The sequence below is a fragment of the Natator depressus genome, chromosome 14 (genome assembly GCF_965152275.1).
Source record: "Natator depressus isolate rNatDep1 chromosome 14, rNatDep2.hap1, whole genome shotgun sequence".
Classification (NCBI taxonomy): Eukaryota; Metazoa; Chordata; order Testudines; family Cheloniidae; genus Natator; species Natator depressus.
In genome coordinates this window covers 22043802-22070485 of record NC_134247.1, presented here as the reverse complement: position 1 = coordinate 22070485, position 26684 = coordinate 22043802, and the positions used below count along the sequence as shown (strand labels likewise).

At 49.3% G+C, this 26684-nt stretch overlaps 1 protein-coding gene across 14 annotated transcripts in view; it reads right to left on the bottom strand.

The window, feature by feature from the left end:
• Positions 1-26684, bottom strand: part of ARHGAP44 (Rho GTPase activating protein 44) — a 144378-nt gene that overhangs the window by 51924 nt on the left and 65770 nt on the right. For 13 of the 14 annotated variants that reach the window (XR_012641951.1, XM_074972146.1, XM_074972144.1 and 10 more), the window contains exons 2-6: positions 10590-10629; positions 3589-3693; positions 2437-2513; positions 1486-1597; positions 249-325 (exon numbers count right to left, since the gene is read on the bottom strand). Coding sequence is in view for 13 of the 14 variants with exons in the window: in XM_074972146.1 (XP_074828247.1) it covers positions 249-325; positions 1486-1597; positions 2437-2513; positions 3589-3693; positions 10590-10629 (411 nt within the window). In the remaining variant the exon portion in view is untranslated. The remainder of the gene's footprint in view (positions 1-248; positions 326-1485; positions 1598-2436; positions 2514-3588; positions 3694-10589; positions 10630-26684) is intronic. The other variant, XM_074972143.1, reaches the window with a different exon arrangement.

Genomic DNA, 26684 nt, shown 5'->3' with positions numbered 1-26684 from the left:
TGGGGTGACATGGAAGAAACGTGCACCACTGCTGCCTAAACTATCCATGCTGTCTGGACAAACAAAGCACTTCTCGCTTCGGAGCTGTCAATCCACTGCTTTGAAATCAGCTGTAATTCACTCAGGAACATTTCTTAAAAACTACAGAAGTTGCTTCGAAAATCATTTTTCCAAACTCATTGAAAGAGGAAAACCGGCTGGGCAGCAAAGCCAGCTGGAGGGAGACCGACCGAGACGATGCTTCCTACCTTGTCCGTGAGGAATCCATGTCCAGGACTAATTTTGCTAAATGCTTCCTCTGTTTTTGGATATTTGGGATTTCCACCTGCAGCAAGGAGACAAAACACCATAGCTGGAGCGCGGGCTGCCGCTGTCAACCGCCGAGAACAGGCGCTCCCAACCTCTTGGGGCGACTGCACCTGTCTACAAGGGAAGACCTTTGCCGCCCCAGCCACTGCTCAGTGCCTCCCGTTCAACTGGGCACACATTGACCCCCAATGCGGGCAGCCTGCCAGTCATGGTGAGACTGGCATGCTCATGGGAGGCTCTGCCATTGGAGTCTGCCCCCACTCGGAAAAGTGAGACAATGAAATCAGAGTAAAACAGCTTCACAGTTCTATGCTCTATTCACCGTTCATTTGTTGGAATGGCTCTTTGGGATGCAGAACCCTTGCAGGAAGAACAGCGCAGATGCACTGTAGAATCCGGGGCATTTTGCACGCGTCTGTCTGCCTGGCTTGCCGGAGATGTAAAGCCACAGTAGCAGCCGCATTTCACTGAGCAGCCCAGGCTCCCTGGCAGAGCACAGGGGAGCACTTGCAAAAATGCCCTGAATTAACAATTACAAAAAAGGCAAGTTGAAGGCCCCCGTCCCTCACCCCCATAACCATGACCTAAGGCTGCCTAGAACAGCACAAGTGCCTTTGCAGACCAGGAAGGCGAGATGGGCAGTGTCAGCACACAGAGACCCAGCACAAAGGCTTGTTCCAGGCCTGATCTGTAATTCATGCCATGCATGGGATGCCCATTGAAGCCACCAAGAGTTCTGTATATGCTAGGCTCTTAGGATCGGGCTGCAAGGTAGAGATGGGGAGCCTAGATCCCCCATCAAAAAGCCCTTTGGAGAATGTGCGCCACCAGCTGGGAACCCCAGCCTAGGACACAAGGAAGAATCCTAATGAGCGGCAGTGAAAAAAAGTGAACAGAATGTTGGGAATCATTAGGAAAGGGATAGATAATAAGACAGAAAATATCGTATTGCCTCTATATAAATCCACGGTATGCCCACATCTTGAATACTGAGGGCAGATGTAGTCATCCCACCTCAAAAAAGCATGTGGAACCCCACCCTGAAAGGCACCGCTGAAGGGGAGTGACTCCATTCAGCAGAGCTCATCACCGCTGCTCCATGCACCGGCCAGAGGGGTCGGTGTCGCACACCTTGCCAGCCCTGCTGCTGGCTCTCAGCGCCTCGATCCCCCTTACCTCAGCTAGCACAAACAGAGGCTCGATCACATCCCGTTCTACTTCCAGCTCGAAATGGATGAGCTCCTGGGCTAGTTTATCCTCCGCCTCGCCGCATAGTTTGAGCATCTTCCTGCAAAAGGGAAGAGATGGGAGAGACACTGCGTGAAAACCCAGCTCCAGTGTCCCCCCACCCCATGTGCACTCACACGAGCTGTGCAACTGAGACATTAAGAAGTGCAACTTGGCGGCTTGTGCACCACAGGGATGGGACTGGACGCAAGGGCGCTAGCTGACATTTTCTGCGTGAATGCACTGGCCTGCAGACAAAAGGCATGGCAGGATGAGAGCAAGGCCTTGTGCCACACGCCTCAGCCAGCTCTGGGGCAGGGGGTGAAGGGCAGCAATACCCAATAGGGGTGTCATTCATGGTCTTCAGTGTAGATGGTTAAGGGACACCCGACAGGTGTCCCTGGGGGTTGAGGGAGTGGAGGACACCCTGTGTGACCGGGGGTAGAGAGACAGGACAGGAGGCAGCATCCATTCTAGGAAGGTTGTAGAGACACCCAAGGGTGTACCATGACCTGTCAGTGGGTGGGTCAGCAGGGTGGGAGCAGGAAGAGCCATGGCCTGCAGGTTTCTGGGACTCTAGTCTCCCTCTGCAGGTATGGTTGCCCCTTCGAAGCCTGCTGGAGGGGAGAAGAGCCTAGCCAGAGGCTGTCCCCCTCTGCCCCACACCCCATCAAGGGGGGCAGTGGGACTGGACAGGGAGCGAGCAGAAACAGCCCATGAGGGTGCTGCTCGCCTGCCGCTCATCAACCCCCGCACTGCAGCCAGGAGAAGCCTGGGGAGCCAGCCTGCTTTGCTAGCATTTCACACCCACTTTGCAAGGCTGTCAGCCATGAGGCAAGTAGCCAGGAAGGGGTGAGCCTGGAGCATGCAGTGGACCACAGTCTACTTAGAGCTTCTTACCCCAGTAGAGAGTCGTCCCCTAAAATGGCGGAGCCTTCCGTTAAGCACTGGGCCAGTGTCGTCAAAGGTAACTTTTTCTGCAAAGGAAGCATGCTGGGCATGAATGACTGTCCAACGGAGAGCAGGATTCTCACATGGCCTGCAATCTGAGATTCAATTCTAATGCCACTTCCAGATGGGCAGGGAGGGGCTGGGCTACAGAGACCAGGACTGGTTTGGGGGGTGCGTGCCCATTCCTGGTGAAAGGGTCTCTCAGCTCCCTGCCTTGGCCTGGCTGGTTAGCAGGCCAGTGAGGAGTCCACACAGCCTGAAGGCTGCAGGACAAGACAACTGCTCGCATCTTAAACGGTGCAGCAAAGACGTATGAAAGAACCAGCCCCCAGCCAATGCCCCCATGACCCCAGCACCCTGGGGATGTGTGAGCTGGGACCGAGCACTGAGGTTCATGGTCCAGGCCCATCCCAACCACCCAGCCCTACGGGGAGCACTAATGCTGCCAATGCATTACCCAACAGGCTCTGGTTTAGTACCTAAATCTGACCTCCGACCCCATGCTCTGCAGGGACGTGGCTGCCCATGGTCACACAGCTGCCATGGGAGGGAAGCGCCCCCCACAGGAAGGCGAGAGAGCTGCAGGCAAAGCTCCCCAGCCCTCATCCTGCCCCAAACACACACAGGTTTGGCAGAGAGCAGGCAATGGAGGAGAACAGGCTAGTCCCGGTGACGTTTGACAGGAGGAAGCTCTGCTGATGGCATTTCACTTCTGCTTCACTCAGCAGTCTCCCTCCCACTCTCTCTGGCCTGCGTCCCTGACGCCGGTGGAGAAAAAGCAAAGATGAAGTCAGTCTGCAATCACACAGCAGAGAGCGGCAGCTTGACACGCAGGCAGAGCTCGGCAGGGATTCACACCCAGCTGAATGATTTAATACACACACACCCTATGGGCCAGATACATTCCAACGCACGCTGTGCGACCCCTCCCCCCCCCAGCCAACTTAAGGTCATAGAAATATATGGAGGATTGATTCTGTTACACACACATTAAGAAGACTTTTCAGTTTTCTACAGACACCCTCTCAAGCCTGAGCCCTGACACATCCCGTGCTTAACATCTGGCTGCTTACAGCCCAAATTCTTAACACAGCCACTTACTGAGCGCTTGTCAGCATCCACGCCTTGCTGCCCCTGCAGACAGGCTGTCAGTTTCTTGTGAGTGCTGTGGGAGACCTGCTTCACCAACTCCAACCGCTTCTCCACCTGCAGATGGATGGACACAGTTGGCCGCACATCAAAGGGACAATACAGCAACACCCGCCAGCGCACCAGCTGTGAAAAACAATCCGAGGGCAGCTGTCCCTTCCCCACCTGTCCCTCGTCCCACAGACAGAACGTTGCCCCTTGAAACCTGCCACCGTGACCCTGAGCACAGCTCCCCACTTCAAAGAAAGAGACTGCGCTAGACCTTATGAAGCCATATGTCCCGTTGTTCCTTACGAGATACATGGTGCAGCATCGGTGCCCTAATATGGACCGAGAGCGGCTTTTGGGGGGGTTTTGTGCAAGGAAATTTTAAGCAGGATTGAGAATTGGGCTCACTGCTGCTGCTCCTGGTTACACATTTACTTCCTAAGGGGGTATTTATTGATGCACAGTCATTCACAGATTGTATTGTTCAGTTCATTCACAAAAATTAATGCAACCTTTTAATAATATAGGAAATAAGTGTTCAGGGATAAGATAGAACATTCCATGTAACTTATATCGGATATTTATATAGTATTTTAATCCTAATGGATCCCAAAACACTGCTACAGGCTGTACAGAGAGGGATCACTTAGCACCCATGGAAATGCAGCCACCTCTGGAGTAGAGCCCAGCACCTGTGTAACACCACACAATCCCTATTGTATCATTTAGGACAGGAGAGGGAAGTTTAGATAATCAGAATGTAGTTTCCCAAACAGAATTTGGCCATGACATGAGGAATCCGTTACTGTTTGGGCTCTTAATAAAGGGTGATTAACCTTTGGAACAAATTGTCAAGGAAAGTGATGGACTCTCCAGCTCCTGGAGTCTTCGCTTCCAGAGTGGATGCTCTGGTCAGACACAAGTTTTTGGACTCTTAGCCTTGTGCTATCCAGGAGGCCAGACTCGATGGTTTAATGGTCCCTCAAAATCTATGAATCTAAATGACCACAGGAGGTGAGAACTTCTATACTACGCCTCATCCAGAAGATGGCGTGACTGCCCAGATTCCGGAACAGCTGAGATGAGAGAGGCAGAGGAGAGACCATGGTGACAGAACTACGTAGAGAAATCAGGTAAAAGACTGGGAGACGTTGCCAGTGCTTACTCTCTGCTCTTCTATTCCACGACAACACCTCTATCATCTCACTTGTGTGTGAATTTCCACACAGGTTTGTATTTGAAGCAGATACTGTTGGAAGGGGTGCAATGGGAGCAAACACCTGACAAACAACACATTCACTTTAAATATTTCTCTGATCCAAAAAGCTATGCCTCCTGGAAAGGAAGGGAACCCCAACAAACTAAAGGCAGTCCCAGAGAATTTGAATCGCATCCCTGGGTCCCCCATTAGCAACTCCAGGGCAGCATTTGCTATCTAGCTCAGATCCAGATAGGGCTCCTGTTACCACAGAAACAAGGCCCTTCACTTTCAGTTTGCATTTGGTTTCAAATTTCCCAGAAATGTATCAGTGTTTATTATGAAATTTAAAAAAAAATAGGTTAAAATCAGTGCAAAAAATTAACTTCACAGTTTTCTGGGTAAATATTGGGGTTGATACAGAGAGAGAGAAGAGAAAAGAGCATAAAAGAGAGAAAAGTCAGTGTATTGAAAATAAAAGCAACTTAATGCTGTGGTTTATTTAGTAACATGTACATTAACAGTACATACAAACACGCACACTCATGCCTCTGTGTGCGTGTCTTCCGCTACACTGCCTTAGTTTAATAGACAGCCTCACATTTGCACACAGACTAACTTATTATTAACATGAACATCTGCCTACTAAAATCAACGAGGAGTCCGGTGGCACCTTAAAGACTAACAGATTTATTTGGGCATAAACTTTCGTGGGTAAAAAAACCCCAAGCCCAAATAAATCTGTTAGTCTTTAAGGTGCCACCGGACTCCTCGTTGATTTTGTGGACACAGACTAACACGGCGACTCCTCCGATATCTGCCTAATGTAATACATGGGGTTACAGCTTGTGCTCTTCGTTCCCCAGGAGAGGCAGGTGAGGCTATGGAGCTTTCTGTTTGTCCCAATATCTTGCTGGGGACCAGCTGAGACCAGCTGAGATTCAAGCTGAAGACTGGCATGAGAGGCCCCGGCTCGGACACACTGAAAATGTTATCTGAACACTCAGCAAGGTAATTTACTAAATATAAGTAAACAAGAACTTTTGAAAACTGAAGCTTGGTGGCTCTGGGAAAATGTGAAGTGGGGCAGAACGATCAAAATCTCGGAAAACAACATGGAAAAAGTAATATTCTTCATCTCTTGGGCATTAGGGAAAGTGCTGTGACTCCAGAGACACCAGCAGGCCTACGGGATTTAAAGGAAAAAGTTCAATTTGAGCCTCTGAGTGGAAGCAGAGGGTTGGGAGGATAGTTTGAGGATAGGCTGCTCTACATAAGCCCATGGATCATTGCTCTACAAACTCTTCATGGAAAATGCATTGCTGTGCAGCTATCATAACCTTCACCCTGGCTCAATACAGAGATGGGGTCCTGGCTGGGGATGGTGCATGTGTGTTGGAAGGGAGGTTCCAGATATTATATTCAGGAGGTAGGTACGGTGCACATAAGTGCATGTTGGAAGGGAGGTACTAGATATTACATTAAGGAAGAAAGTGGATGCACTGTTCCTCATTCTCTCTTGGGATAGTCACCTAAGAAGAAAATTAGATCTTTGGATAAACTGGAATGGAGGCTTTCATTATTTTCTCTGCAAAATTGCATGCAACTCTTGAAAGGTACAAAAATCCCCACCCCCTACCCTATTGAGGCCAAACTCTGCTCTCACCAGTGCCAGCATAAAGCCAGTTAACACCACAGACGTCTATGGACTTAATCCAACTTTATATTGGTGTAACTGAGAACAGAATTTGGTCTTTAAATGTCAGATTAGCCTGCAAGATTCCCAAAGATCTAACAGCCTCCAAGGAGGATCTGGACTCTGCCAAGAATTTCTCTATTTCTGGTTGTGATGAGAAACAATGTGCATGTGAAGCACGTTCATTTAGCATCCAGCTCCCTCTTCAGGTCTAGGAGTCTCTGCATGAACTTCAGTGTGACATGGATCAGGGCCCTAGAGTCAATCTGAACTGGATGTATTGACACTGGCTGACGGTTGTAGGATGAGAGAGCTTCAGCTTTCTATGAGTAAAACGGGGCCGTGTTCCATGGGCTGTATCTGCTGGCTGTAAACAGCTGCCTCCCCGTCTCAGCAAACCTGAGGAACTGTTTACAATGAGAAGGGAGAACCATTTCCCTTTGCTCATAGCTCTCCCTTTTGGTTTGGATTTGATTCTAGGTGGCACAGGGAAAGCACACGTACTAAAATATAGAACTGGTCTAGTGGTTAGAGCACTAGCCTAGAACTTGGGTTCAATGCCTGGCTCTGCCACTGACTTCCTGTGTGACGTTAGGCAAGTCACTTAACCTGTCTGCGCCTCAGTTTCCCCATCTGAAAAATAGGTAGAATAACACTTACTGGAATCCACCTCATAGACAGGTTCTGAGGCATGGAAAAATATTCAAAAAGTGCTTTTAGAGCCTGTGATAAATGTGGGAATTTTGGTAATATTTTTATGATTCCTGTGCATGCCTCAGTTTACCAGTGGGCTTTGTATTGCTGTGCACTGAGTGTAAAGGGAAGGGACAAAGTGTGGGACTCACACAGCTGCCTGGCTGGAAACCAGAGTCATTAACACATGGAGTAAAGGCTACACAAGTGCATGGAGGATCCAGAAGAGACAATGGAGACCCCAATGGCCAGGACATTCACACCTTGTGACTAACATCTGAGAAAAAGGAGCTTCCCCACATCCTCCCACCTTCCCTGCAGGGAAGCGGAGCAAAGGCCCCTAGCTGGAGAACAAAGGGGAAAGGAGCGAGGTGGCTAGCTCAGCTCCCAGAGGGTATGGCTACACAGCACTTAAACACCCAAGGCCGGCCTTTGTCAGCTGACTCGGGCTTGCAGGACTTGGGCAGTGGGGCTGTAAAACTGCGGTATAGACATTCGGATTCAGGCTGGAGCCCAGGCTCTGGGATCCTCCCCCATCATGTGGTTCCAGAGTTCAGGGTACAGCCTGAGCCCAAATGTCTACACTGCAATTTTACAGCCTCGGAGCTGACCCAGGCTGGCCCGGGGGGCGGTGTTAATTGCTATGCAGACATACCCAGAGACATGGGACTCTTACCTGGGACAAAGAAAGGAGGGGAGATGGTTCCTACAGCAGCATGGCTTTAGCTAGCGTGGACTGTGCCCTAACCTTTGCTGGTCTGTGCTAACCAAAGGACTCTCAGATTCTCTGACCCGGAGACTAATCACTACCTTGTTTGGAAAAGAGTGCCTGGTGTCAGTGCAAATACCCCCTGAGAGCACTGCACTCCGACGAGATAAAGAACAAGGTCTGGTCTACACTAGAGCCCTGTATCGGTATAAATACAGCGCTCACGGGTGTGAAAAATCCACCCCCCTGTGTGACATAGTTATACCAGCCTAACCCCTGTGTAGACAGCGCTATGTCTCCTGTTGACATAGCTATGGCCTCTCAGGGCGGGGGATTAACTACGCCGACGGGAGAGCTCTCTCCCATCGGCTTAGAGCGTTTCCATTAAAGCGCTACAGCAGCACAGCTGCACCGATCCAGCATTTTAAGTGTAGACGTGCCCCAAGCCTCCCACAGGAGTGTGGCCTGGCTGGACTCGCTGCAGGGAGCCATGGATACTGTCTGACAGGGAAGGCTGCCACCCGAAGACCCAGTTTTGGAGTGGTCCCGCCCTGTGGAACTGTGTGGCTCCTGGGGTCTGGCACACTAACAGGGTCACGCCCAAGGGACTGGTTCCGGACTGGGGCAGAGAGCGGATCCTGTGGATCCGTGACAGATCCTAAAAGGAAATGGGCTATAAAAGGGTAAAGCATGTTGGATTTCTCCAAACCACTTGGAAACACTCCCAGGCAAAGGCCTCGGTTACTCCTTTAAGCCGACTCCGTCACATGCCTCTCCTGAGCAAAGAATGCCACGCACACAGCAGTGAATTTTGCAGGAAAGTTTCATGCCATAGATTTTTCCTTCACGGGACTCAGCAGAGGACGGAACTGTTGACATGCACAGGGCGCTCGGACCGTTGTTAAGCAATAGTCCCAAATGACACAAGTCAGTGCACCCGTGTACTAAGGGGCACACACGTTCTCTCACTTCCACCTTGCACTTTCCTACTTCTGCATCACCTGAAAAACTGAGATGGCTTGTGTGTGTAGCAGTGTGATTAGAAGTGGAAGTGACGGCATCTCCCGGAACACTTGGAAAAACACTTTTAACCGTTTCTAAAGAAATTAATGTGTAGACATTATCTGTTTCTTTTCCCTTTAACAACAGGAACATGTCTGCAGAAGTGGCATCATTGTTTCTCAAGAGTTTGACTTCTTCCTTGTGGAGATGTTTCTTGTCACACAAAAGAGATCGGTGTATGAACATGGTACAAATGCTCAGAGAAGATTACATAGATGCAATATAAAAGCCAGGGAATTTACTCCTGTGTTTGTAAACTCTTTGGGCCAGGAATCATCTCTCTTAGGTTTGTACAGCACCTAGCACAATGGGATTCCGACCTATGATGTGGGAGCCCCTCCGCCCCCCCCACACTACTGTAACATGAAAAGTAAACAGAATGACATGCTGCAAGCAGTAATATTGCTGTTGACACAAAAATAAAGCCTCAAGTTTCAGTGTGGTCTAAAGTTACCTCTGTTGGAATCCTCTCAAACCATCCCCATCCCGTAGCCACATGTCTGTGAGCCAGGTATACCCTTGCGTACTCGTTGTCAATAGCCCAGTTAGTAGCACTGTCACTTTCATCAAGGCACATCCCATTGCAATGCATTAGGATAGGTTTTATTCCCTCTGTTCTCAGTAACCAGTCATCAACAACAACCCACATACACAGAATGTGGAAGTGTGCAGAATGCACATCTAACAAAATTCTCCCAATGCAGGGAGTGGGGCTGGCATTTTATATTACTCTATTAACAGCACGTGAACAGCAGAGACATCTTATCGAGCCTTATGACCCCAGCATCAGTGCTAATGCCATGCAAGAGGCTAGGTGGGATTTCCAAAAGTGCTCAAGCGTTGGCTTAACTTGGTTCCTATCCAAGTCAACGGCACCATTGACTCAAGTGGGAGCAGAGTTAGGTCAGCGGCGAACGCCTCTGAAAACTCGATTTCCTTTTAGAACATGAAACGAAAATCCACATCACCAAACTGAGCAAAGCCCGCGAACCCACAACAGAACAACATGCAGCTGATTCAATCCGGTTTGTGCATAAAGGCAACAAATACAGCTGCAAACAGGGCAGGCAGGATTGGTTACTGTCATCTTGAAAAAAGAAAAGGAGGACTTGTGGCACCTTAGAGACTAACAAATTTATTTGAGCATAAGCTTTCGTGAGCTACAGCTCACTTCATCGGATGCTTCATCTTGAAGCTGACCTTTGAAGCAGTCCTTGATCTGATTGTACATGACCTGACTCCAACCTTGAGAGCAAATGCTTTGTGCCCGTATAGGGAGACGAATGAGCAGTCTTCCAACCAGCGTGCATTGCAGAGAGATGCGCTTTACTCCAGCAGAGCTCCCCCTACAATCAGCTATGGAATGGGGAGTAAAATGAGCCCTCCCACTTGCTAGTGATGGGTTTGTCCCAGAGAGACTATATAACCAGTACAAGGTCACACCTTAAATCTATTCAAGCTGTGGACTTAAATCCAGGCCTCCCAAGTCCTAGGCTAGTGCCCTAACCACCAGACAAGCCTGCCTCTCTAGGGGCGCTGAAATCTAGACCTCCTTAAGCAGGTCTCAGACTGTGGTCACCAGCTGTCAGGAAAGAGAGTCAATTTACCTGCAAGAGATCTTCACTCAGGACTTCTGTTTTTTCAGCTCTACAAGGGGGAAAAAAAGTGTTAGTCGCGATGCAGACAAAAAAAAAAATAATAAAAAAAAAAATTGATAGCTACAAACCCAGGTGGCATCCCACCCAGAGACAGCCACATGATTCATGCAGGGGTCAGGCTTTGGAGAGCACCTGGACACATGTGGAGCTGCCCTGTAACGATTTATGAATACCGTGAATTGGCCTGGTTATTGGGCTGTTCACTGTATATTGGGTTAAATCAACCAGGCTGTTGGGAAAAGAAGCAAGGGGAAACAAGAGATTAAGATAAGCCACCCCACAGTAAAGTAGGATATGTCCGAACTGCCGTCATTCCATACAACCTGCCTCAGAAAAATCCTCCGTATCTTTTGGCCCAGAACAATCTCAACCCAAGATCTATTGACACAACGCAGCCAAGAGGATCTGAGCACCATCCTTGCCAGGAGGCACTGGAGATGGAATAGCCACGTGCTTCGGATGGAAACTGATTTAATCAGCAGAGTAGCAATAAGATGGACACCTGAAGGCAAGCAAAAACAAGGCCGCCCGAAAACAACATGGAGGAGAGCTGTGGAAGCCGAGCTGAAAAACCTGGGGCACAGCTGGGGAACCACTGAAAGACTTGCCAGAAACAGACAGGAGTGGAGGAGCTTCGTCGCTGCCCTAAACGCCAGAGGCGTAATGGGAACATGATGATGACCCCACAGTAAACACCTGAGGGCTGTTACAGGACAACGGCAGAGCCACTGGCTCTGAGGGCTCTGCCTTGACCTTCTGGACCAGTTTGGACAAGCAGGGCCAAAGCCTAGGAACTGACCAGGAGAAGGGATCTCTGACTGGACAAAACGAGGCTCTCTTTCCATGGGGGGTAGCTGTTGGAGAGCTTTTTGGGAAAGAGTGACACAGGCACCTCCTGTGGGGTCTGAAGCGGCTGGACCTGCGGGGATGGGAGGTGTATAGGTAAGAGAAACATGCATGGTGACTGCTTATTGTTTTAAGATCTTTGTCTCTAAATGCTCTATCAACACTGTGGTTCATGCAGGCTGTCCGGTCACTGTACTGACCATGGTCACAGACTCCTGAAGGGAAGGGCTGCACGTGCCTGAATGCAGGCAGACCCGCTGGGTAAGCCTGGCTGATCCACAGGGTCTGGTAGCCCAGGGTCTGGTCTGAGGGTGGGAGATTCGCATGATTCCAGCCCAGAAGACAGAAAGGCCTGACATCTGAGGACGTGCACTGAGATACCAGAGGGGGACAGAGGAGCAGCTCACCCGATAACTATGACAAGTGCTACCCTGGAAACCACAACTGAATCCCATGTTTGGTGGGACACCCTAAGCAATGCAGCAGAGTAGCCAGCTGTGCTGTATAGAACAAGCCACTGATCCCTACCTGGGGAAATCCAGCCCGCTACCTACTGTGCGTAACAGTCCCAGTAACCCAGATTTATCACTTCTGCTTCCTTGTCTCCTGGGCCCCCCAAGAGGCTGCGGGCTGTATTTCTGCTGCACCGGGGTCCGACTAAGGCAAGTGATATCTGCACGTCTTTTTAGGGGAGGAAACGGGAAACACTTGAACACAACGCTCCAACCTCCCTTTCTTTACAGGCTGAGCTAAAAGATAGCTCCGAACACACCAAAGAGCTTGAAGGAACTCTTGATGGGCCCATTCTGAGGTCACAGAATGGAGCCAAGCTGTCTTGGGAAGAATGATTCTGGCTCATGGAGGCAGCAAAGCAGCTAGCTTGATCTCCAGAGTGTCATTGGCTCAGGCTAGAGGGAAGTGCCAAGCCCAGAGACACCTGATATTACTTTGACACTGTAAAGCTCCTTTCATGGGAGAACATCAAAGCCCTTTTAAAACCATTGATGATTAAGTCCCCTGGCAAGATAAAGTATTTCCCCATTTTGCAGGTGGGGAAACTGAGGCACAGAGAGGCAAAGTGACTCGTCCAAGGTCCCAAAGCAAGTTAGTTGCATAGCACAAGCTGGGTTGTGCCAGCATTATTCCCTTGTCCCTCAAAACAGCTCTTCCAAAACACCCACCTCCGTGCACTAATAGAGAAGGGTTGGCGGATATTCCCCTGCATGCTGATAAATACCAGGACTGCTGGAATTTATCTTCTACATCTGCTCGGAATCTGCATTCCCCTGGCCTACAGCACAGTTCTGTAAAAAACATACGTGAGTAAACCACAGCGTGGTTCCTTGCTCAAACCTGCATAGGGAGCGCCCGGGAACCACGGCAGGAAAGAAGAATACAGAATCCCTGGGCTGAAATCAGCCTTGCTAAACCCTATTTCCCTTTGCTACTGCTCATGGGTGGCCTGCAGGAAAGGAGTTGGTGAGCTTCCATCAGGCGTCCACATGCCATGATAGCAGTTTGCACTGTGGGGCATCTCAGTGGGAAGGCCAAACATTGAGTCACACCTCATCACTAGAGAGGACCCCGTAGATGGAGGCAGTTTGGAAGGGCAGCAGATGCCCTGCCCATGCCATAGCGGTCTTGAGGTCAAACAGAGGGAGGACAAAATTCAGCCACTTCACCATCACTAAGCTCAATATTCAGAAAGAGAACAAGCCCCCCGTGGGCTGCTGGCCTGTCTCCCCTGCCCAGGCAGAGCTAGTGCCACATCAAGTCTGTGCAAGCCCTTCCTTCAGGACACAGCTTACTCTTCCAACACAACAAATCTACTCCCCCGACCACCGCGGGCTGCAGGGGCTCCTTCCCCTCCTCCAGGGCCTGTCCCAGGAGCCAACGTCCTCGCTGCAACTCTTCCTTCAGCTCAGCCCATCAGGCCTTTGTAGAAATCACCTGACCTCTTCCCAGCTAGGTCTGATAATCCCCTACCAGGCCCAAACACTTCGACCCCAAATATGGAGATGAATTAAACCCAGAGCAGGTCAGTAAGACACACCAGCCAGACACCTGGGAAAGAATTCTCTGTAGTAACTCAGAGCTCTCCCCAGCTAGTGTCCCATCTCCAGCCTTTGGGGATATTTACTGCTAGCAGTCACAGATTGGCTACATGCCATCGTAGGCAGTCTCATCATATCATCCCCTCCATAAACATATCCAGTTCAGTCCTGAAGCCAGTTTGGTTTTTGCCCCCACTGCTCCCCTTGGGAGGCTATTCCAGAACTTTACTCCTCTGATGGTTAGAAACCTTCGTCTAATTTCAAACCTAAACTTGTTGGTGGCCAGTTTATATCCATTTGTTCTGGTGTCCACATTGGTGCTTACCTTAAATAACCCCCCTCCCACCCTGGTATTTATCCCTCTGATGTATTTAGAGAGAGCAGTCCTATCTCCCCATAACCTTCATTTGGCTAGGCTAAACATGCCAAGCTCCTTGAGTCCCTTCTCATAAGGCAGGTTTTCCATTCCTTGGATGATCATAACAGCCCTTCTCTCAACCTGTTCCAGTTTGAATTAATCTTTCTTAAACATGGGAGACCAGAATTGCACACAGTATTCCAGATAAGGTCTCACCAGCGCCTCATACAATGTTCATAACACTTCCTTATCTCTAGCGGAAAGATCTAGCATGATGCATCCTAGGACTACATTAGCCTTTTTCACGGCTGCATCACATTGGCAGCTCACAGTCATCCTGTAAATACAATACAGCCAGGTCTTTCTCCTCCTCTCTCGCTTCCAACTGATACATCCCCAGTTTACAGCACAAATTCTTCTTGTTGGTCCCGAAGTCCATGCACTAGCACTTTGCACTATTTAATTTCATCCCATTTCTATTACTCCAGTTTTCAAGGTCCTCCAAATCTTCTTGTATGACGGTCTGGTCCTCCTCCATGTCAGCAACGCCTCCTAACTGTGTCATCCGCAAATTTTATTTGCACTCTCCCACTTTTTGTGCCAAGGTCAGGAATGAAAACATTAAATAAGATTGGTCTGCAAGCTTTATCAGTGATGATTTTATGTTTTCTTCCAGGTCATTGATAAAAATGTTAAAGACCACAGGGACTAGAAACACACCAGCTCAACGATTCCCCATTTACAATTACGGTTTGAGACCAATCAGCCAGTTTTTATTCCGTTTAATACGTGCCATTTTTATTTTATATCGTTCCAGTTTTGTAATCAGTGTTGTGTGGCATTAAGTCAAAGGCCATACGTAAGTCCATTATATCAACTCGATTACCTTTAACCCACCAACCAAAACAGCGTTTACTCTTTTCTACTGTCCTTCTGCCTGTCTTAAGTCAGCTTGCCGTGTTGCTTTCCCTTCAACTGCACAGAACTAAGAGCTGAGTTTCATTGCAAGCCAGGGCTGTCTCTTATTAACCACTCCTTTAAGTACAAGAGAAGGCAATTTAACTCACCCCGTGGCTTTAAACATTTACCCCTTCACATAACAGAAGAACCAGAGACAATTAATTTAATAGGCAGCAAGTTTAAAACAAACAAAGGGAAATATTTCTTCACACAATGCACAATCAACCTGTGGAACTCGTAGCCAGGGGATGTTGTGAAGGCCAAAAGTATAACTGGGTTCAAAAATGACAGGTTTCAGAGTAACAGCCGTGTTAGTCTGTATTCGCAAAAAGAAAAGGAGTACCGGTGGCACCTTAGAGACTAACCAATTTATTTGAGCATAAGCTCAAATAAATTGGTTAGTCTCTAAGGTGCCACCAGTACTCCTTTTCTTTTTGGGTTCAAAAATGAATGAGATATGTTGGAGAATAGGTTCATCAATAGCTATTAGCCAAGAAGGTTAGAGATGCAACCCCATTCTCTCAGTGTCCCTAAACCTCTGATTGCTGGAAGCTGAGACTGGAAAACAGGGGGTGGATCACTCGACAAGTTACCCTATTCTGTTCATTCCCTATGAAGCATCTGGCATTGGCCACTGAAGGCGGACAAGGATACTGGGCTAGATGGACCATTGGTCTGACCCAGTATGGCCATTCTTATGGCCCTCGTATCTGAATGAAGATCTTCTCAGAATATGAAACATCCCACATAAAGCTTATTTTAGTTAATTCAGGGTTTGGCAAATGCACTCACCAATGGGGTGAAAGAATTTGTGAGTGGGGCTTAGCTAGCAGAAGCAAGGGGATTTAAGCTTTGTTGAAAAAAATATATATAAAAAAGGTCTGATTCTGATCTAGCTGCCACTGTTTTCACAGACTTCCCGATTCACACCAATGAGGGAAGATTCAGGTCCTAAGTGTGTAGTCCTCACAAGGAAACCCTTCCAAATGTGGCCCAGCGCAGTGCTGTTTTCCTGAGCCTGCAGACTGTCGGACATAAGAGATTTCAATGGTCTCCATTCATCTCAACAGCACGTTAGCGCTGAAAAGTCTGCCCCTTCACCCCAAGCTTTACCTCTCCCAACTGCTATATATCTGCTAAACCCACCCTTCATCAGCTCTCCCCAAACCGTAGAGCAGGGATTGGCAACCTTTGGCACGCGGCCTGTCAAGGAAATCCGCTGGCGGGCCAGGACCATTTTTACCTGCAGCATCTGCAGGTTTGGCCGATCGCAGCTCCCACTGGCCATGGTTTCCCATTCCATGCCAATGGGGCTGCGGGAAGCAGCATGTGCCGAGGGATGTGCTAGCCGCCACTCCCCACAGCCCCCATTGGCCTGGAATGGTGAGCCGCAGCCAGTGGGAGCTACAGTCAGCCGAACCTGCGGACGCTGCAGGTAAACAAACCATCCCGGCCCACCAGCGGATTTCCCTGATGGGCTGCGTGCCAAAGATTGCCGATCCCTGCCCTAGAGCCATGTCATACTTTGGTGGCAGGAAGGTTAAATGCCCTGGTAACACACTGGACCAGAGTGGGAAAACTACGGCCCGCAGGCCACATCTGGCCTGCGGAACCCTCCTACCCGGCCCCTGAGCTCCTGGCCCAGGAGGTGAGCCCTCGGCCTCTCCCCTACTGTTCCCCCTCCCACACAGCCTCAGCTCACTGCACCGCCGGCACAATGCTCTGGGCAACGGGGCTGCGAGCTCTTGCCAGGCAGTGCAGCTGCAGAGCCGCGGCCCGACCCGGTGCTCTGTGCTGCACGGTGGCGTGGCTGGCTCCAGCCGGGCAGCACGGCTGCTTGTCCTGGTGCTCCAGGCAGTGCCGTGGTTAGGGGGCAGGGGAGATTGGGGTGGTGGTCAGGGGGCTGGGATGTGGATAGTGGTCGGGGCGGTCACAGGGCGGGGAACAGGGGGGTTGAATGGGGGCAGGGGCCCTGGGGGGTGCAGTCAAGAAGGAGGAGGGGGTTGGATGGGGCGGCGGGAGGCAGTCAGGGGCAGAGGGTCCGGGGGCGGTCAGGGGACAGGAAGAGTGGATGGGGGCCGGGCCACGCCTGGCTGTTTAGGGGAAGCACAGCCTCCCCTAACCGGCCCTCCATACAATTTTGGAAACCCAATGTGGCCCTCAGGCCAAAAACTTTGCCCACCCCTGCACTGGACGATTCCTCAAGGGCTGAATTAATTTATGGCTCCCTGAACAGTTTTCAAAGAAAAAGGAAACATTTGCCTCTGCAAGGACACTGCAGAACAACACGCAGCCGCCGCTGACACCAGCTGCTAAGTCAGCAGCTGGCTCCCAAGTTCTGAACACGAGCAGGATGGCTGATTCGCCAGGTATCCCCCGGGCTTTACTGCTACTGAGCCTTCTGACAAGTACGTCACCACTGCGTTTTCCGTCTTGTGGCACTGATTATGGGACTTGAACCTTTGAGACAATCTCCCAGCTCTAGGCTAACACGGTACAGAGATCTGCAGGCTCCTAGCTCGGGATACTTATCCCTGGGCTTTATTACCGGCCAGTGAGGCATTCAGTGCTATGCAAGATGCAAATAAAAAGCGCCCCTGTCCTATAAAGCTTACAGGCTAAGGGACAGGTCTGGAGAAGGTAAGCAGGACAGAGGAAGCCCAGACTTGGATGCATTTATCCTCACCCATTCTCTCTGCCTTCCCAGCGATGATGTCAGGGTGACTCAGTGGGTTGGGGTTGATGCAGAAGTGTCTCTGCTGGTGGGACCTGAATGGAAAGGCTGGGGCGTGACCCTTTGGGGTGGGGAAGCGAAAGGAAACTTACGAGAGGCAGAAGAAAGCTGTGAAGCAGCAGCACCTTTGCCACCATGTCCCAGTGTGCAACAAAACGAGACAGCGCTTCAACCCGGGGGCCCACCCAGCCACCCACCTGCCACTTGCTAGAGAAGCACGCTGAGCTTTCTCAGCAATGGGGCCCTTTTGCTTGGCGGGTCGCCATGTGTCAGTTTGATTTTGCAAACACACTGTCCAGGACTTGGACGCCTCTGATGCTGCGTCTGATTCACAGAGCACAACCTGACAGCTCCAGACGAGCCCACCATTACAGTCAGTGTGTCGGTGTTAGGAGAAGAGGCGAGGCCATCCAATGGTTTGGGTCATGCTAGCTGCAATTGGCGAAAAGGTTCCTTACCTTTGGGGACTGCAGATACCCTCAAAACCTCTAACCATGCTGTAAGTATCAGAGAGATATTAATACCTTGGGAATGCATCTGTGGATGTTCCCCACCTGATATTCCATATAGCAAAGAATGGAAAACGTATACAAAAGAGTGGACTATGCACCTAGCCTGAACCTGAAAAATGAAGCACTCCCCAGCCGGAACAAACAGTCAGCTACCACCTGGAACATAATCTTCTTCATTTGTTTGACAGTGCCCCAAACAGGTGCTTTACAGAACAAAGTAAAGCACACAGCCGCTAGCAGGAAGAGCTTACGCTTTAACTGCAGATGTGTTACAGTGGGTGGGGTGTAACAGACAATCGGTGGAATGTGGCAGGAGGAAGGACATTCAGAAAGATTGAGCTTATTCAGTCTTGGCAAGCGCACGTTCCATTCCACTGCATGCACATTAGAGACATGCGAGTACTTAAAGGGGGTGAATTATATTAGAATTGGAAAAGGTTCAGAAAAGGGCAACAAAAATTATTAGGGGTATGAAACGGCTGCCATATGAGGAAAGATTAATAAGACTGGGCTTTTCAGCTTGGAAAAGAGACGACAAAGGGGGGATATGATAGAGGTCTATAAAATCATGACTGGTGTGGTGAAAGTAAATAAGGAAGTGTTATTTAACTAGGGGTCACCAAATGACATTAATAGGCAGCAGGTTTAAAACAAACAAAAGGAAGTATTTTTTCCACACAATGCAGTGTCAACCTATGGAACTCCTTGCCAGAGGATGTTGTGAAGGCCAAGACTATAACAGGGTTCAAAAAAGAACTAGATGAGTTCATGGAGGATAGGTCTATCAATTGCTATTAGCTAGGATGAGCAGGGATGGTGTCCCTAGACTCTGTTTGCCAGAAGCTGGGAATGGGTGACAGGGGCTGGATCACTTGATGATTACCTGTTCTGTTCGTTCCCTCTGGGGCACCTGGCAGTGGCCACTGTTGGAAGACAGGATGCTGGGCTAGATGAACCTTTGGTCTGAGCCAGTATGGCCACTGTAGTGTTCTGATGTTAATAGAAGAGGCAGTGTGTCATAGTGGATAGAGCACCGGGACTCTGGAGACCTGGGTCTATTCCTGGTTCTGCCACTGGCTTGCTGAGTGACCTTGGGCAGGTCACTGCCCCTCCCTGTGCCTCAGTTTCCCCATCTGTAAAAATGGGAATGATGACACCAACCTTCTTTGTAAAGCACTTTGGATACTACAGATGAACCTCACAATAAAAGAGCTGGGATTACTGTTATCATCAGTGATGGGGTATCTGTGCTATCCTGGAGAGGTGCAGGGCTAATGTATTCTTGATCCCAGGCACCTGCAGTTGGACCTGTGTGTGCGCACAGGGAGCCATCCACATGGATCCTGTTGCAGGCTCTAATCTCCTCCTCAACCAATGTGGTTTCATCACTGTGCTGGGGTCTGACCCCTGGGCTCACTCTGAGGCTTGTGGGATCACAGCTTTTCCCCACTAAATTACCATCACCCATCGTGTTATTAATCCCACAGAGAGCTGCGGTCCCCCAGTTATAACCATTCAACCCCAGCGCAAAAGAAACATTTGGTTCACGAAGCTGTAAATGACCCATGTATTTGTGCCCGATTGTCTTATAAACAAAGGATGAGAAAGGCCTGAAAAGTGCTCCCTCGATATAGGTATTTCCCTGGCTCCTGGTATATGTAAAGAAATGTTCGAAGAATCAGGGTGATTTTGAAGAATGCTGCCTTTTTTAGGGAGGGGGGCTCTATTTCAGGAACCCCTTCCTCAAATGACCTCACATTTGGACCACTAATCTTACCCCACCTCTGTATGAGGCACAGCAAGTTTACAGACGATCCAAACCCAGCATGCAGTTTTGAGAGCACTTACAACAGTCATCTTCAAAACAGTAGGCGACTCCCAACTATAATACACAGAGTTCCAGGGTGCAGCGGGTCAGAAAACGGGGAAAAGAAAATGTGAGCAGAAGTTTTCTGATGAAAACGTGTCCCATCATCAGAAACGTTTTTCAGCCAGTTTTACTCCAGCCCCGGCTATTTCAAGAAGGCCTCTCTCTTTAGGAACATATGAAGCTGAAAGGGTAACCGGCCACAGCTCTGCCTCCCGCTGTGGGAGCTGGACAGCTGTGCAGGAAGGGATGTGCAGTGGCTACACAGCTCGGCGCCCCTTCTGACAAACAAGCAGAGGAAGAGCAGGAGGCAGAGTCCAGGCGCCTGGTGAGTCATGCACAGTAACCTACTCAAGTCATACTTGAGTCCTTCCTTCACCTCCATCGTGTTATTGTCTTCAAACAATGAGCTACGTGCTCAGAGGCGCTTTCCCCACCGCAGCACTACAGCCAATCATCAGGGGAAGCTGCGATGCTAAAAGGCAAGTGAGCAAGGTGGGTTTAGGCACGATCGATACAGTAAATACAAACAACCATCCTGGCGCAGCACATCTGAGGCTCCCCATTTTAGAAGTAGGAAATCTCCCCTCCCCTGAGGGGATTTAATCCCCGTTTTACAGGTGGGGAAACTGAGGCACAGAAGTTAAGTGACCTACCAACCATCACACAGCGGGTCAGAGGCAAGGCTGGGAACAGAACCCAGGAGTCCTAGCCCTAACCAATAGATAAACATCCTCTTGCTTCTGAACATTAATCCTAGTAACCCACCAAGTGCTGTCCCTCAGAGGGCTGTTCTTTTTCAGGCATGGGGTGGAGACCCCCAGGGCTCATTCAGGGAATGCCACAGAGTCCTGAAGGTGCCACCTGAGTGGCAAGGAAAGGGTTAATCCCAGTATTGCTGCATGACAGGAGAGGTTTGATGGCACGTCTACACTATGGGTGCTGCAGCGCCGTCATGACGCTGTGTGGTACAGACACGTCTCCCAGTGACGGAAGGGGCTTCTCCATCGATGGAGGTAATCCTCCTCCCCGAGCGGCAGGAGTGAGGTCAACATTCTTCCATCCACATAGCCGCGTCTGTGCTGGGGGTCAGGTTGGCTTACCCACAGTGCTGGGGGTTGGGAATTTTTCGAGCCCCTGAGCAAGGCAGCTCGGTCGAGCTAAATAGTAAGTGTAGACCTGGGCTAAGCGTGCTGCGGTAAGAGGGCTCCTCACAGTCACTCTGAGCCCAGACGTACAGAAACTGCTATGGGAGGACAGGTAACTAGGTTAATCTGCTTTTCCAGGCACAGCATAGACCCCCTGCTCTCTGGCCCCCTCCCCTGCTTCCCACCCACACCAACCCTGGCGCCTTCTGACTGCGATTTTCCATGTGCAGCCACTGTTGGGCTTTGGGGGGGTGGCACGTCCACAGTGTGTCAAACCCAGATCTATGGGAGCCAGGTTTGTGGACTTGGTCTTCAGCACCTGTCATAAATTGCTACCCAGCTTTTCTGGACTCTGTTAAACTACTGCTGTTTTGCACCCCAGAGGTAGCTGGAGAAGCAATTCCTACATATAATTTGTACATCAGTTTATACAGTCATGTGGGCGAATGGCTCTCTCTAAAACGTAAGCTGGTGAAGTCAGTGGTCGTTGAATTTGGAGACATTAATGTAATTCCAAATCAAGTGAACTTCTAAACCTTGCTGGGCTTGGAAGCTATTTGCACCACTAATGAACTATATTCTTTGCAGTTTTATCCATCTTGCATCATATTTTGGCTCTCTCCAGTTCCTTTACTGAGAGTTCCATCCTACTCAATAGGCTAATGCGGGACAGGATAATCTCAGAAGCAAGCGACTGACCTAATAAAACCCTTTGGAATTCGGTTCACACAAGGGCAAGAGCTGAGACGAGTTTGCTGTGGTCAGTTCTTATGTGCCCTGCTTCTCGGGCCAAACTAACCCCATGCATTTTGACCAGGCTGTTTGTCCCTGCCCAAGAGGGCCAGGAATCAACTCCATACCGACAGGTAACCCGTGTCTTCAAAAAAAGGAAAATCACTAATTCGCTTTGAACTCTAACAGCATCCATCTCTGGATACGCCAGAGCACCCCAAACACTAATGCATTCAGGCACACATCTCGCAGCAAGGTCGGCGTGTGTCCCTATTTTACAGACAGAGAAAGTGAGGCACGGAATTCAGTGATTAGTCTGGGCCGTGCAGGGAATCCAGGAGGAAACAGGGCACAGAGGCTGGGATTTCCAAAGAAGCCTTTAAAGAAGATACGCACTGCACTCCCATTGAAATTCAATGGGATTTGAGCAGCTGACTCCCTTAGGCTGCTTTGAATCCCCCACCCAGATTGGCTGATTCAAAGTCTCAGCCACAAGACGATCTTTCTACCTCTCCACCACCTTCAGGATCCCACATCAACAACAGGCAGTGTCTGCACCCTAAATGTTTGCAAGTAACTGCCTAGGTTCCCTCCTCCACTTCCCAGCCAGAGGGTGCTTTCAAGGCGAATTCTACTCCCGCTGCGAAAAAGTTGCTCAGAGGGACTTCACGAGCTACGAGTGCAACAGGCTCATCCAACGCTCCCTGTGCTGGGGAAAGACTCAACTTTGGCTGAAGAGACACAGATGTTTGAAATCAAGCCTTGATAGGGGAAGGGGAAAACAGCCAGCTGCTTTATGGTATTTTACAATGTCCCTGCTATCCCTGAGCCTGATTCTGCTGAGCCTGGGTTCCTGATCCTGCAATGGGAGGTCCACATGCAAAAAAACCACCAAAACCCAGATTTGCAGGATCTGGACTGAGCAATCGGGTAATTCACCTTGTAAGTCCATTTCCCTCCAGGCTTGCACGGCAGCATGGGGAAATAACACTGCAGTTCCCAGGAAAACTCTGTGAACTCAGAGAGGTCCATGATATTCTCCCAGGCAGTTCTCCTCTACTCCTCAAACTGAGATCTGTCTCTTCCCAGCAGGAAAAGCTGCTTCGACTGGGTACTACCCCCTCCCAGCAAGCAATGGAAAACCCAAGAGATGTTTTGCTGATCATCTGTGCAGTTTTCGCTTCCTCTCCATTGCCATCCTCCTCCCTCATTTAGCATTCAGCACACAGCCCACACCCTACCAGCCTGCATGCATTACCAACACTTCAAGTGCTGCAAAAATCACAGCCAAAGAGCGGCTCATCCTTAAATGACTTTACAAGAGGGAGAGAGAGGCAGAAGTCAGACGGCCCTGCTATCCAAGGGCAAAGTTGGGCATTTGAAAAGTGCCTTGTCTGAAAGCGTATTGTGTGTCTGGTCCAATTAGAACAGAATACAGCAAAGCCAAAAATAATATTGCAATATATCTGATGTATGGGCGTACACACACACACACACACACACACACACACACACACACGGCCTGATCTGAAAAGGAGCAGACTTCCAACGGGAGCTGAGTGTGTTCAGCACCTTTGAGAAGAAAAACAGGAATTGGTTTGTGTATGCATATTTAAATTATATAATTTTTACACAGAGGAAATATATTCACTGGGTAAATTTCCTGGGCAAATACATTCACTGCACATTCGCACAGTGTATCGCACGCCGATGGCCGAGTCACATGCCTAATCTCCCCCGGACTTCAAACGCTCCAAGAAAACTGCTCTGGGCACAGGCGAGGCCTGAGCGACAGCTGATCTAGACATGAACATGCCATGGTTTTAAGGTCTTATACCATGGCCCTGCAAAGCTAAAAATGGGAGCGTTATCCCATTGGGAAGCTGAAAGCTCTGACCTTCCCGATAGCAGACACGGTGCTCACTTCTAGCCGTGGCAGGCCCAGATAGATCCTTTGTGAGTATAGAAAAAGGTATTTTGGATCACTTGTTTACATTGTCCCCTTTTGAGTCCTGCATGGCCAGACTCCTGGTAACCAAAGTAACTGGCTTCACAGGCAAGGGCAGAGAAGAAATAATACATGGACATTTTTTAAAGTACCCCCCAAAATGTTACTAAAATAGCTTTTCCGAAACTTACAGGGACCACGCAGAATGGGGTGATTTACTACCATTCATTTCCCAGTGTTCACAATGGGCCAGGGACAGACGAGTGAAGTCTCACCCCAGCCAGGCTGATGCTCCGAGTAGCACAGCCATCCCAAATCTATGCTGATAACACCTTCATGCCGTACTGTCCTCTGTACTGCTAAAATACTCCTGGCTTCTCAAAGGGGCCTCTCACTGGGCTACCTATCCTTGTGCTGTGTGTGAGACACACAGCGCTCTGTGTGTGTGTGTGTGCGCGTGTATCTTTAATGTCAACTCCCACCTCGGATAGCCCCAGGACACCAGCCTCCATTGCCCACTCCTTACTTCTTCCATCAGGCTCCCCCACATGCTGCCCCTTAGGGCCATCCCTAGCCATTTTGGTGCCCTATGCACCCCCCCCCCCAGCACAATGGGGTCCTGCTCTGTGACTGGGCTCCCAAATGATATGGTAATAAAATAATAAATAATGATTAATTCTCCCCACACCTGTGATATAAGAATCATGCCAATTTTATGGATGGGGAAACTTAAGCGAACAGGCTAAGTGACTTGCCCCAAACCACACAACAAGACAGTAGCAGAGTTAGGAACGGGACTCGAGCGCCTAGACTGCCCATCGCCTGATCTAACCACTATTAGATCAGCCTCCTCCTGTACTCATTGCCAGAACGGTTTGCTAGCAGAGAGCGCGTTTTAATCTCTCATGACTGTAGCACGAGTCCCGTTATATTTTGTGTTGTTCTTAAAGTCCCAGCTCTGGAAGGCATTTGGGTAAGAAAGCATTGCAGCCTTTAATTTCTTTTTTCCAGGAAGTTTCTCGTTCTCCTGGATGTGGAGAAAAATCTGATAATGTGCCCTACATGCACCCTAATGACTCAAAATAACAGAAGGGAAACAAACAAAAAAACCTAGATCTCTAAAGTTATTGCTTTTTAAAAGATCTCGTGATTTTGGCAGCCTAGCTCAGATGATTTCTGAGTGGTCAAGGTTGACAATACTTGTAGATCTCTCTCTCTTTCTCTGTAATTATAAAACACGTGCTAAATTCTGCATTCTGGAAACAGAAGTAGACCTTTAAAACAGGAGAAGTAAATCTGCTCTTGCTCTTTCATCAAGTAAGCTCAATGTCAGAAAAGATCCAGAATCTAAATGGCTTTCACACACAGCAACCACCCAGACAAGTACATCCACATTCACCACCATGACTGCCAAATTACAGGATATTTAATCAGGTTAGGGAGAGCGCCAACAAATAACGTAGCTAAAAAAGGAAAGCTGCAAAGCAATACAGGGAAAAATATGCAAATAGTCTATTAATGTCACTGCAACACTGACTGAATGATAGCAAGTTTTAGGGTCGCTATGGATGGCCAGAGCCATTGTAATGTATGTACAGCTATTATAAGTGGCATATATAAATTCCATGTATGCAAGAGCAAGTTTCTAGACAAGGCATGTTATCTACTGTGTGTTTATAATGCAAATCTATTTTCACTCTGCATTGTTTTGTAACACCCTCTTAGTATGTTTTTCGCCAGCTGGTTTTTGCCCTTTATTTCTCAAGGGCTGAATTTTATTGCATCTGTCCTGTTGCAAGGACCAGGCTGGCTCTCTTTGATTTACTTCTCTTCCTGTGTATTAGCACCGGTGATGAGGTCAGCAGGATCAGGTACGCTGCCAGTTACACACTAAAACAGCAGGTGGTGCTCACACATTGCAACACCACTAAGAAAACAGCATCACTCAGCACGAGCTGGACCAATTTATTAGTGCGACTGTATGATGGGGATGTTTGTGATGGAAGGGGGCAGGGCTCAGCAGCCCTGGGGCTGACTTCTGGTTTAAGTCTTATGTTCAGCCAGCCACCAGATAGTCACCGGACATTAGGAGCATTCAGAACAAAGTCAGCTCCTTGCATGGCACCAAGAGGTAACTCACACAGGCCTTTGAAGGCTTTCGCCTCTGCAGCACTGGGTTCAAAGTTTCAGAACAATCCTGCTATTTCCTTCTATGCCCTGCAACAACAGGACTGTGGACTGCTGCTCTTCAGCGATGCACGCTTGCAGGAGCACAGAGGTACCAAACTCAGCTAATGTCACCCAGCCCAGGTTCGGGAACAACTTGAGCACACCTATCCCAAGTTTTTGCCACCCAACAGGGTCCAGGTTTGGGTTTATAGTTGCCATGTGAGACACTGGGGGTTTCAGCCGAGTTTGGCTTTGAGAGATCAGGGCCTTCAGAACCCCAAACTGGGGATGGAGGGAGGACAGGTTTTGAGACATCAGGAAACCTATTCCCAGCCCCATCACAACCTTCTTGTGGGACCGCCAGCCACTCGCTTAGGCTCAAATTTCCAAAGAGCATCCAAAAGTGTGCAGCTTAAGCCCCCTTGGGTTGGATTTTCAGAGGTGCTGAGCACCTGCAGCTCCAACTGAAGTTATGGGAGCTGCCGGGCTCAGCACCTCTGAAAAAACAGGTCACAGGAGTCTCAGAAAGGGCACCGAGAAGTCATGGAAACTTTCAGAAATTTTGGCCTTTAAATCCTGTCTCCATTTTCCCCATCTGTAAAATGGGGATAACAGTGAGAGTAACCTACTGCAGTTCCTGAATTCCTGGCATGGTGAGGCTGAGTTCACAACTGTTTGTGAGGCATTTGGGTGCTACAGGGATGCAGTGGGCAGGC